Raw genomic sequence first — 13,236 nt, forward strand, 5'->3', positions numbered from 1 at the left:
ATAGTCTTTCTCTATGGGAAAATGCCCTTGCTTAGTGCTAAAAACTTTTGGTACAATTCACACACATTTTTTTTTTCAATGTGTGGCATGATGTAATGGTTTACACATTAATTACGCCGTACACTGAATAATGTATGAATAAAAGGAAAATATTTAAAATAAAATAATTTATTCATATTTTCCCATCTCTGTTCGAATATTTAGAAATTAAAAGATGAATAAAACACCAAACCTGTTTTAAAGCGATCATATCAGTGCCAAACCAGAACATTTTAAACGTTATGCTCTGTTTGAAAATGTTTCGCTGCACAATTTTTGAAAATAAAACTCACTATTCAGTCAAATTTGGTGCAACTGCAGATTTGTCTCCCTAACAAAAGGAAAACTCTCATATTCAATTCACATCAAGACAGAGGTCTTTCACATCATTTTTTATAAAGCATGTTCACTACCAAACCTCACAGAATTCCTGCGCATCCCTGCAAATGCATTTGGAATGAGTTCTGAGCATATAAATAAGTGCAACTTAAAACGATGGTTTTCCCTTGTCTGATATTCCAGGATCCATCAGGTCGCCAGAGGGTTTCCAGAGGGTTAAAGCTCAGGTAGATGGCAAGAAAGGGTTGTCCTCAAATCCAGCTTTGGTTAGAAGGCCACAAACGCAGAATATCATTTGCACGACGGTCAATATTTGCATAAGGTTAAATCACACCGAGTCATTTGGAGCGATGAAGAGAGCCAGTGCTCATTTGGATGATGTTTTGTAAACTTTCTTGCATTAACACACGCACAAAGTTCAAAGATGAAGGTGAAAGGTGTGGACAGAACTGTCAAGTAGGGAAAGCGCCCCTAATGTCCCTCTACATGGACGGAGAAATGAATCTAGCGCCAGGCAGACGGACTTCATAGAGCTGATCAAGAAGAACAAAGCTGAGAGGTCTGAATAATGGAATAGGTTTTCAGGAAATCTGGATGATGGTGTTATTATGGAGTTGATGAGAGTGATTGTTGCTACGCAGACGTTTTAGCAAATATGGCCCAGAAACTAGCAATGACTTGCATAAAAGATACAAGAATGAATGTAATAGGGAGGATGTTAGAAAGATGAAGAGGTGCAAAAGCTACTAGTTTTGATGAAGGCGACGGAGTGGGCAGTTCATGTGAGCAGTTCTCTCACTGTGCCGTTGGCTTTGCTCTTGCTCCTGGGTAGAAGCTTGCGGTTGATGATGCGCCTGAAGGTGGCCGTCCTCTTTTCCCTGTCGCCCATCATGGCCGCCTCGGGATGCTCCAAGTACTGCAGGTCATTGTGGGACTGGCTCATTCCAGGCTCCTTTCGCTGATGTCGCCGCCTGAAGAATAGCTTGGCACTCTTGTGCAGGAAGCTGCCTACAGGGGGCACCAAAGAGAGATGAAAATAATCAGACAAGCTCCCCAACATACTTCACTGAGCCAACCTGGAGGTCAAACTCCACACTCGGATCAAAAGTAACCTAAACCGTAAACTTAGGAATCAAACATTCTTTGGATTTTGTTGACCTCAATGAAGACACAGCGGATGCGTGGGAATTCTGACGCAATCTGAATATTACTCATATCAGTGTATCTTTTTCAGCTCTGAAAGATGCTACTGCAACACACTGGTGGCGTCAAATGTAAATGAGTTGAAAGAAAACAAGCACACTACTAAAATAAAGTACGCAAACATATTCGAAAGTGCTTGGTTTTAGAATGAAAGCAGTATAAACCAGCCCACACCAGCTTAGAAGTTCCACATGGTTAAACTTCTGGATTTTTTTACGCTGCTTGGGCAAGTTATCAGCAAAACATCTCAATGGGCCAACAATGAAAAGCACAGCACAAAAATAAAACCATGGGATGCCTCCAAAGATTTGAGAAGCCAAATGGCATGTCAAATCTTTCTCCATGTCCAAAAGTCAAGAATGAATCCACATGTTACTTAAATACAGGGTAATAACTTATTATCACGATGAAAGTGTGTATAAAATGCTGGAGCATGGACTGGCTTTTTACTAAAGGGTTTGTTAACCATTTCACAGGGTAGTCTACATACTTTTACTATTATGGACTTCTCAAGAGGTCACTTACTCTGCCAGCAATAAAGTCTGATTAGCACAGGTTTCCACTTTAAGATGGCAAAGAAAAAAAAAAACACAAAGTGATAAGGGAGAGGTATAGAGGACAAAAAAGAAAGTGGATGTCATCAAATGTCAGAAGTAAAAGACAGAAAGACACTAGACAGTGCTGTAACGTTCATATTAGACACAAAGGTAAGAGAGAATTTTGTAACCATGTTAGCTGTGGCATCCCACTAACAGACTCAATTTTGATAGAGATTTTCCCTAAGAAATCTTCCCTCGTGTCAAAGTTTGTTCATATTAAGCAACTCAAGTGACAGAATAAACAACTACTTTTCAGTCACGTGAAGTTTGTAGAAATTAGCATTAAATTGATACTATTAAATAGATATTAAATTGATACAAAAAGTGACAGTAAAGACATTTATGATAAAAGATTTCTGGTTAAAATAAACGCTGCTCTTTTCGCTGAATGTATCACAGTTTCCACTAAAATATTAAGCTGCACAACTGTTTTCAGCATTGATAAGAAGAAGAAATGTTTCTCGAACACTATATCAGCATATTAGAATGATTTCTGAAGGATCATGTGACACTGAAAACTGGAGCAATGGTTACTGAAAAATCAGCATTGCCATCACATATTGTATTTTTAATCAAACAAATGCAGCCTTGGTTAGCTTAAGACTTTTTTTTTTTCTCTTCAAAAATTCTTAACCCAACATTTTTGAACAGCATTGTAAATGCAGGCCATTGACCTTGTTTTTCACATGCAGTCCTGTGATCAGATTTATAACTCCGTAAACTCACTGAGTTAGTATAACTCACTTTATGTGGTTTAAAGGTGTAAACAGGTTAAATACAAACTCAAAACCCATATTCTGAATGTTGTTGTTGTTCATTCACATAAAGCTCATCCCCTTTTTCCCCCTCACCTTTTCCTTTTTTGGAACCCGTTTCAGAGATACAGAGGGACAGAGACGTTTTATCTGCATCTGGGTCTTCTCCGGCCTGGCTCTCCCAGTCCTCCATGTGGTCTGTGCCATTCGCACCCGCCAGAGACTCTGTGGGTTCGAGAATGCCAGGTTCTGCCACTGTTTCTGATGGTAACACTTCACTGCTGGTGCCTTCAGATGCTCCGGACATTGAAGCGTTCATCGCAGCTGCATATCCTGCCATCAGAGCCATCTCCTCATCCTGTGTCAGAGAGGCCTAGAGAGGAGGTTAATAGTAAAGCCTTAATTAGAAACTGAAGTTAAAGAACTTGTTTTATGATGTAGCATTGTGACTACGACAAGGTACCACTAACTACCTAGAAATACAAGATAAATTAATTCTATTTGATACAGATCATTTTGTACTAAAGTGTATTTTGTATAAATAAATTAAAAATGCCAAACTACAATTTATTTTTTAAGTCTCAGGACATGCTTGCTGAGTTTCATTTTGTGTGAATTTTTTTGTGTGAAGATTTTGAAGGTTTCAAATTTTGAAAGAAAAAATTCTGTATGATGCCAATAAGCTGATAATTTTGTAATATATTTTGCACTATTTTGTATAAATCAAAATCAGATGTTTTAAATTCTAAAAGTGACAATGGGCAAAAAAAAAGAAAGAAAGAAAAAGAAGTTGTCCCAAAAATGTCAACCTACATTGACATTGTGTGGATTCTTGGAATGATAATCCTATCCAAGGTTTTGAAGTTTTCCAATTTTTTTAAGAAAAAAAAAAAAAAGAATTCTGTCTGACACAGACAAGCTGATTCAAATGTTGTACTATTTTGTATAAATAAATTAAAATCAAAATCAGTTGTTTTAAATGCTATAGTGAATTTGGGCAATGTAAAGTTATAATGTACAGTATAAAAATGGATATTTGCATTATTACATTAACATGTGTAATTCAATTATTAGTGTTCTTTAAAATAAGTAAAGGTAATGAAAATGTAAAAATAAGTGAAATAAGCACACACAATTAAATATACAATAACTATCAGTACAAATAAATAAAATAAATAACTTATATGGTACCAATATATTGTAAATGCCTAATAAATATGCATATATGTGGGTCACTGAGTTGTTTTTTTCTGTACCTTGGTCACTCCTGAGATGATGATGGTGCTCTTTTTGACAGGAGATTTGAGCTTCTGTTTTGCTGACTCATGCAGCTGTCTGATGGCCGCCTCGGCTACAGGGTCGGTCCCGTTTAACATCAATAACTCTGTACAGGAAAGAAAGAAAAAGAGTGTTCAAACGCTGAACATAATCTATTACTAATGTGGCATTTTGAGTTTATTCTTGCTCCAGGACTGCTGATGAGCACTTGCGGTGTAGAAAGTGGAAATAAAGGAAATGCATTTAGCCATTTATGTCAACAAGATTTACTGGAAACCCCACCTGTATCTGATGATGACAGGGCTTTGCTAACTTTGGCTCCAAGCAATGATGTTTGCTCTGACACCCTTCTCTCCGCCAGCTTGTTTTTAGAAGGCGATTTGGATTCTGTAAGGGGGATTTTTAAAACATGAAAATCGTTTAATAGATTTTGAGGTTTAGGAGGACAACTGTAGCATCTTCAAATTAAAGTTTGCTTTAATACCCATATAACACTAAGATTGCCCTCCTCAAAATCAACAACTGAATCAAAGGCCAATGGAAGGTACCAGGTGCTAAAGGTCGTCCTGGTTTGCTCCTCACAGCAGTGACAGTGGTAACAACGGTGCCACAGGGCATCACAGTGCGGTCCATCTCCACTCTCTTAGTAGGGGCCGGCGTGGGCGTCTGCCAGCTACGCACCTCGCTGGGCTCCAGGTAGGTGAACTATACAGAAATTCATTCAGGTTGGTAAACAAATATTCTAATAGCATATTTAATTTGCCAATGGAAACTGAACTATATTATAGTTTAGGCTTATATATAGGTCTTTTTGTACATTAAGCTAGGATAGGGCATTATAAGAAAAAAATTACACTCTTTAGCATTCAAGTCATTGTACATGTGAACTAGCTTATGAATATTATGAAATGTAAATGCAATTAAAGTACAAAAAGTGACAAATATCTGAGAATTAATTCTAAAATGTGATTAACATCTAGTTACACTGTATCGTGATGAGATATTTTACCTCAGTAGTTAGTGATCCAGTCACTTGATCTTTGGCCATGAGTGAAAAGGTCTGTTGACCTTTGGGGTGTTTCTTCACTAGATCAAAAGGCACAGATACCTGCCCTAACAAAGAGGCTGGGAGGAAAAGAGAGAGTGATGCCTGATCAAATCAAAGTAATGCATATCATTTGATCAATGTGTTTGTCAAGGAAGGAAAAAGTGGCACCAAGCACACAGACAAACACATTTCACACAAGCTGTTAAGAAATCAGGGTGAAAGGGTCGTGAAATGAGGTAATATAGGCTGTCACGTGTCTGTTACAAGAATTCAAATCAAGATATTACCACAGCATCCTTCTATTCGCTCAAATAATCGACCACTTATACAGCATTTTTGAGGCTATTTCATGATTTAGAGAAACAGATGACTGAAAGTAGATTAAAATTCACAGATGACCTTCAAGCTTCTGCAGACCCAGATTAATGGACATCACTATTCTGTTTTTATGCCGTTAAGCTGGTTTATTTTCGGTCATGTGGACTTACTCTCCCGAGGTTTGCCGTTATCCACAACCTGAATATTCAGCTCTTTTGACCGTCCGCTAAGCTCACTGCAAAAACAGACAAAGGCAAGAGATAAAATAAATCACGTGGTACTCCCATGTAAAAAGATTGGAGGATGACCCAAAACTGCCAAACTACAAACATTTTATAGTCTAAATCTTAGGAAATGCTGGCTGATTTTATATTTTGTGATTTCTTGAGTTGACGATCTTGACCATGGTTTTGAATTAAACCTCATAAAATGATTAAAAAAACACAGTGTTAACATACAAAAAACAAAAAAAAATCTATGCTATTAGCATTACTAAACAGAAGAGCACAAATAACTCTGATTGTTTTCAAACAGGTTTCCCAGCTAAACAGGTAGTGCTGTCCCAACTTGTGCCTGATTCACGTTTTCCCCGTCATGTCGCCCCCTTCTCTCCCAGTAGTTTCCTGTCCTACCTCTACTGTACGTTTCTATAAAAGTAGCAAAAAGGTTAAATAAAAACATTCATTAAATGGGTATAAATTAAGTTTCCAGGGGCAGCTGAGGAGGGAGCAGATGGAGGTGGACCTGAACTCACAATATGAAGGGCTGGTCCCAGGCTGGGGGGGATGTGTTAGTCAAAACTGAACTGGTGACCTTCTGAGGAGGATCATCCAATTGGAGGATACACTGGGGATTCATGCCGCCTGAAACCAGAATAGAAACAGCTCTTTACCAAGCACAAGCAATACCCTTCCAAAAGAAGACCAATTTGCTAATGTACATTCAAATACCACCAGACATTTAAACAGGTAGTGCTGTCCCAACATGTGCCTGATTCACGTTTTCCCCGTCATGTCGCCCCCTTCTCTCCCAGTAGTTTCCTGTCCTACCTCTACTGTACGTTTCTATAAAAGTGGCAAAAAGGTTAAATAAAAACATTCATTAAATGGGTATAAATTAAGTTTCCAGGGGCAGCTGAGGAGGGAGCAGATGGAGGTGGACCTGAACTCACAATATGAAGGGCTGGTCCCAGGCTGGGGTGGATGTGTTAGTCAAAACTGAACTGGTGACCTTCTGAGGAGGATCATCCAATTGGAGGATACACTGGGGATTCATGCCGCCTGAAACCAGAATAGAAACAGCTCTTTACCAAGCACAAGCAATACCCTTCCAAAAGAAGACCAATTTGCTAATGTACATTCAAATACCACCAGACATTTGTGCCAAAAAACAAAGAGAAGAGATCTGTTTTCAAGCTAAATAACTGACTAATGCAGAAAATGCTCTTTGCCCAAATGAATTATGCATAAAATGGATGAGATGCCATTTGTCTCTGTTAAGTGCTTGCTGGGCTGTAATAGTGACTTGGCTGGAGAGCAGCAGGACTATTAGACCACTTCCGGAAATGATTTCCGAACAGAAGGGACATCCTGATTGAGGGAAACACGGGCAGTTAACTGAATAAGTTGCAGGGGCGGTGCTTTTTCGGAAGTGTAGCCTGCACTTTGTGCCCACAACAAAATATCATCCAAATAATTGGCTTGATTTCTTCTATCCAAGCAATATAAAAACATTAGCTGAGGTCTGCGGCATGTACAAACTCCATCTAATGAACAACAAGACACATGGGATCTCAGGGCTGAGAATCTGTGTCATGTGACCAAGAAATGGGCCACCACAAACAACTGCCCGTGATTGAAAGACGCACGTAAGAAAAAAGTGATATTAATATGCTACAATTTTTATTTTTAATTATGCTGAAATGCAGGTTCATCCATCTTTTTCATCAATACTTGTTGCTTGCATACTGTATAAATATGTCTAAATGATTTAGCTAAATATTAAAGAGAACTTGAAGGACATGCATTCTGCCGAAATATGAGTGTGTTTCAGTGACCTGCAGCACCATCCTCTTGTTTGCACGTGACCCGGATGTTCTTCACTAATAGTTTCCACTCATGAGCTCGCGGGGGCTTTGGGGGTGAGGTCACCTGCAAGGTCTTGTTCCTTACTTCCTGTTAAAGAGGACAGAGGAAATAAAACATTATCACTCATAACATCAACAGCAACATCCTTTTCTGTGTTTTTCTCTCCATTCTGAACAAATTCCAAAGTTATGTAATGCTCTGAATATTATGAACTTTATCAGATCATATAATCAAGGTCTTAGGACAAACAAAATAGGGTTATAAAATATTTATTAGCCTATGTGGTTGAAATTAAGTTGATATAAGTGTTTTAGGGAGGATTAAGTGCTAATGTTAATACGATAAGCGTTACACATTTGTGCAGGGTAATACCTTGACTTCTGCAGACTCTGCAGGCCGGCTGCTCAAAGTTACGGACGCTTGAGCTCGACTTAAGACCTGTCTGAGCCTGTCGTTCACAGCAGCTTCACTTAGACTTTCACAATCTCCCTGAAACATACACAGAGCGTCACGTGCTTTCTGAAAAAATAAGCAGAAGTCACCCTTTAAAAACCTACTGAGATTTACAAATGATGGAGAGTGCAACGAGAACCGCAATTAATTATGCTATTTTCTATCTTGAGTGTTTTGATGTGTGAACATACCTGTGTAAAACTTGGCGTCAGCTGCAAATCTACAGAGTTCAGGTGAAGCACCCCCCAGGAAATCTCCACCTCCTCGTTCACCTCTTTCATCTGTAGGGCCAGCTGTGGCAACAATACACACACAAACATTACAACATAGAAATTAAACAAGGGCTGATCAGAGCAGTAAGCCACGGGACACTGTGTGCTACCTTGTAAAGCCTAAAACCTCTTTTAACATGGTTTAATATAGGTCTCAATTGTCTTATTGCTTTTAAAGGCCATGGAATAGAAAACAGAAAATTAAAATGTTAACCATCACGTAAAACAATTATAGCATCCATTTTTTCGAATACAATTAACATTAATAATTTACGGATTTTTTCTGCATTTATTTGTGCATTAAATTACATATATAAAGGAACCAGTTTATATGTAAATAATGTATTTACATTACTTTTCAAACGATTGAGTCGGTAAGACACAGGAAAAAATATATAGCAAAGACGGTCATATTGTAAAATACCATTCAAATTTAAAATAAATGTTTTCAATTTTATATATTTTAAAATGTATTTTATTCCTTTGATGGCAAAACTGAATTTTCAGCAGCCATCACTCCAGCCCTCAAGTGTCACATGATCCTTCAGAAATCATTCTAATATGGTCAAGAGAGACATTTCTTCTTATTATTAATGTTGATAGCAGTTGTGCTGCTTAATATTTTTGTAGAAACCATTATAAACTTGCTCAGGATTAATTAATTTAAAACTCAAAAAAAGGAAAAAAAAAAAGTCTTTCATAATGCAAGCAAAACTAAGACAATTTCTAGACCAAATTTGTCCACAATTTTCAGTACTATAGTGAGAACGAGCTGGGAGTAGCAAATGAAGTATGGGAAAGGTGGAGAAAAAAAATGACAGGACACCAAATTCCAGTCCAATGCTCAATGCCCATGTTCATTTCTAAATCACATGAAATTATACATGAAATTATAAAGTCTGAAGAGGATGGATGAACCAGAAAATGCTAATCAGTAACTAATAATATACAGTACGATTTATATATACACAGGAAAAGCTTCAATCGTTTCAATCTGAACCTGAAAAGATATTTGCTTACAGAACTTGTAACCCTGCCACGAGGTGGACCCCATGCAGTCACAATAAAAGTGTTATTCCACAACCTCGTATCGTATGTGGCTGTGGGCACGAGAGTGCACTGACCTCTAGAACAAAAACAAAAGCCCCAAATATACTGTTGTTCAGCCTACGAAGCCATTCTAACAACCACTGAGAGCTTTCCAGTAATCAGCCTTGACCAGCAGGAGAAACAGCTAGAAAATATGCAGTAACCACCTGGATTCCTCCAGAAAGAGGCTTAAATGACAAACAGAAAATAAACGCAATTGCTCCTGAAAAGGTCAGTATTCCGTATGTACACTTGGCACATGCCCAGTATTCTATTTACAATCCAGCACTTGATCTGATTTGTTTGAACAAAAACAGCCCACTACGACAGAATACCATAGAACCGGGGTGGATTCTGAAGGCATACGAGGAAACGAAAGATTTAACAACAGGTTAAATGCATTTAGCCACTCAATTCACTTATGGCTAAAACGGGATCAGCACGACAATGAAGAGTCGAGCAATTCATTGGTTTAAAAATAGCTGTAATGCAATTGAGCAAAGCCTGTGTGAGCTTTTAAACACAATGCATTGTCAACAACTGCAGCTCTCCACACTGAAATGGTGCTCTTAAGTAATTTCTACTGCCATTTGAAGCGCAATATTAAATAAACTCCCTGTCCCAAGAGGTACAAGCTTTTCCATGAATAATTCTAGGCAGGATGTACCAGTGAAATTGCATGTTTCTGAGGCAGAGACATATTAACGGTGATTAAAATAAAGGCAGGACATCGAGCCAGTGGTAGGGCAAATGCGTTTATTCCTGATCCTTACAGGTTTTATGTGACTGTACACATTTCAGCAGTGTTATTGTTAACTAAAACTATTAAAAATAATTTTCAGCAATTGAAATAAAGCTTAAACGAAATAAAATATAATATTAGTTATTTACAAACAAAATTAAATTAGAAATGTTACCTTGGCAGCTAACTGAAATAAACAGGGTTACATACTAAAATTACTGAAACTGAAATAAAAAAAAAGTAATTAAAGCTATATAGAAACATTAAAAAATTTAAACTAATAAAAATGACAATTACTGAAACTCAAACTAAAATTAAACTGGAGATATAAAGAAAATATTCAAACTATTAATAAATACTTTAATAGTATATAAATCATTTTAAAATAACTAATACTGAGGGGGTCCAAAATTATGAGACCAATAATAATAATAATAATAAATATTTACTGTGTATTACTTTAATTCTACATATTTTTTACATCCAAGAATAATTTGAAAATGGAACAAAATCTGACCTTTTGAATTCACATGGTCATTAATGTACTTAGATTTTATTAGAGACTTAGCATTAGTGCAGAATCTGAAATATTTCTTATAATTTTACATCACACAGGTTTCAAAATCATAAAACTGTTTATTCAGAAAATTTTAAAACCCTGCTTTAGATAGATTTCATTTCCTCAAGACCGAATGCACAGTCCAAATGAGCATTGTGCTGACTAAAATGACTATATACTTTGATGGCAAAACATGTGACAGCCTTTCCTAGAATCAAAGGAGATGCTTGTCTACTCCAAGAGAATGTAAAAAAAAAAAAACTGGATTATCTGCCTCACCATTGCCAATATTCCCGGAGGCATTTAAAGAATGACTGTCTTGTTTGACAATTTGTCATGCCGAAGCACTTGCGTTTACCCAACCATCCTCAAGTGACATTAAGAGCAGAATAAACACTCATGTTTACCTGCAGACGAAGCGGAGATATCTTTGCACTGTATCTCAGGGGGGTTTCTGAAGACGCTGAGCTCGGCAAAGCACTGAGAGAAAACTGCAGCTTGTTTCCAACCACCTGACACAGGGCATTCTGCAAAAAGAATACAACTATGACTAAGACTAGTTGGTCACTTCAAATATCCTCAAGCTTCAACAGTCATAACATTGCTAATAATTTTTCTGAATCGTCAAACAGGGTGCATGTCAAAATGAGAAATCTCATGTCACACTCATAACCCTGTTTTGATTCAAAACATTTAAACCTATATACAATTCACGTAGGCAAGCAGGGAGACATAATAAAGAGGTTTGGCAACAAATCAATTCCTCATATAGGTTAGGGTGTATAAACGTTCAAAGCTTGACCTTACCTTTTGACCGGGTGTTTTCGTAAAGCTTGAAATCTGGTCCAAAGCCAGTTCTGATGACTGAACACCATCTTCTTCGAATGTCAGCTGAATCCCGCTCTAATAAGAGGAACAAATTACCAAAGGAACACAATAAATATCACAACATTCAACTTTTTAGGAGCTCATATATGCCATTTTAGGGATGAATAATATATAGAGATATAACTGAATTAAAAAACAACAACAAACCCACCTGTGATCTCCTAGCTTCTTCATTGAGGCTCCTGAACCAGGCTCGTCTCCACTGACTCTTCCAGCTTTTCAGAGACAGTACCCAGCATAAAATCCCATCGGCCTCCTCCGAATCCACATGACTGAGAGGTGTTTTCCCAACAGGAGGTTCGTTGGAAAAATACAGCACCAAGTATATAATCAAAGTGACAACAGAGGCCAGAAAGAGAGTGACCATGCAGAGCCACTGCCAGTCACCCACCCAGGAGAAAACACCCTCCATAGACGACATGATCACCAAGCCATTCACTTTAAACCCTTAACATGTTTACCATCAGACCTACTCCTCTACCTTCCGCATCCCAACACAATAAAGACAGTTTCCTTCCTAGTATTGACTAATAACACTCCTTCACAAACAGCAAAAATTAAAGTTCACGAAGGGTGGATGGAAACACGCGAACGCTGGACTGAGGCTCGTAAATCTCACTTCAACCAGCACGACAGCGACAGCCAGATGTGTTTTAACACAAAATACAATTATTAAATCAGATGATAAAATTATTAGAGCATCTGAACAACTACTTACAGAGTAAGTAACATTTTTAACACACGCCTGTGCACAGTAAACCGCCCGTGAATGAACCGGATAAATGGTCTCTTATCGGACACAGACAGCTTAAATGTTTTTAAAATATTGGCGATTTAAAAAACATACATACTTAATATTATAAATTAATGATCTATGTTAGACAATTACTGGCTATTTAAAGACAACTCTAAATGATAAAAGAATTAGAACCGGAGCATCCGAGGCGAAAAAAGTTCCTGAAATCCCCCGGCGTTGATGAGCCACGTTACCATCACATTAGCCGAGCATTATCCCACAGAAAAGAAAAAAAGAGGTAAAAAAGTGACATTAAGTGCAGTTCTCATCTCCTCTAACGTGTTTGTTCATCCTCCTGGGCGCGTATGATGAAGAGAGGCAGAAAGAGACTGGATGTGCGTGTCACACACACCGCTGATTTCTAGGATTATTAGCTTTGCATTGAGGTTCAGGAGTCCTAAAACACCGTCACCAGACAATACAAAATAAAGGTCCCTACTGCAGTTTCTAAAATAACACAAATTGACGAATTTATATCAAATAAATTAATACAATTAAATAGTAAATAGAAATATGTAGAAATCAATCAATCGAAATTTGATTTGCTCTATATTATTATTACGGGGAATTTATGCTTGCAGAAAAAAGACAAAGGTCTTGTGATCTCTTTTCACAAACGATCATTTGAACAATGGGCGTTTCTTTGTTTATACGGCAATTTTTGCAGCGTTTGAATATGGAAATATGCGACTTGTGTGTGCGTGTGTGGATTACTGGCCAAACAATGGGATTGTTTACAAACGTTTTTCTCAAATTAGTATATTTACAGCA

At 37.6% G+C, this 13,236-nt stretch overlaps 1 protein-coding gene across 2 annotated transcripts; it reads right to left on the reverse strand.

Moving 5' to 3' along the window:
- Positions 1 to 101: 101 nt before the first annotated feature.
- On the reverse strand, positions 102 to 12,874 carry LOC107734465 (C2 domain-containing protein 2-like). 2 transcript variants are annotated; one of them, XM_016546439.1, is made up of 14 exons: positions 11,821 to 12,874; positions 11,589 to 11,684; positions 11,189 to 11,308; positions 8,311 to 8,412; positions 8,039 to 8,155; positions 7,636 to 7,753; positions 6,751 to 6,859; positions 5,750 to 5,814; positions 5,223 to 5,338; positions 4,762 to 4,918; positions 4,496 to 4,600; positions 4,192 to 4,319; positions 3,032 to 3,308; positions 102 to 1,386 (listed from the first exon to the last, which is right to left on the reverse strand). In XM_016546439.1, exons 1-14 carry the CDS (start codon positions 12,088 to 12,090, stop codon positions 1,157 to 1,159), a joined length of 2,010 nt encoding a protein of 669 aa, XP_016401925.1. In that variant the 5' UTR covers positions 12,091 to 12,874; the 3' UTR covers positions 102 to 1,156. The 2 variants fall into 2 exon arrangements, with proteins under 2 accessions (XP_016401925.1, XP_016401924.1); XM_016546438.1 differs by having other exon boundaries at positions 8,039 to 8,185.
- Between the last annotated feature and the right edge of the window lie 362 nt (positions 12,875 to 13,236).

This window comes from Sinocyclocheilus rhinocerous, unplaced genomic scaffold, assembly GCF_001515625.1.
Source record: "Sinocyclocheilus rhinocerous isolate Xijiao unplaced genomic scaffold, SAMN03320098_v1.1 scaffold1211, whole genome shotgun sequence".
Lineage (NCBI taxonomy): Eukaryota > Metazoa > Chordata > Actinopteri > Cypriniformes > Cyprinidae > Sinocyclocheilus > Sinocyclocheilus rhinocerous.

Excerpts from the sequence above, each read along its gene's own strand:
- LOC107734465 (XM_016546438.1), bottom strand. The coding sequence starts at position 12,090 with ATGTCGTCTATGGAGGGTGTTTTCTCCTGGGTGGGTGACTGGCAGTGG. Across the intron at positions 11,309-11,588 it reads CGAAAACACCCGGTCAAAAG|AATGCCCTGTGTCAGGTGGT; the intron begins GTAAGGTCAAGC and ends TTCTTTTTGCAG. Across the intron at positions 7,754-8,038 it reads CAGAGTCTGCAGAAGTCAAG|GAAGTAAGGAACAAGACCTT; the intron begins GTATTACCCTGC and ends CCTCTTTAACAG.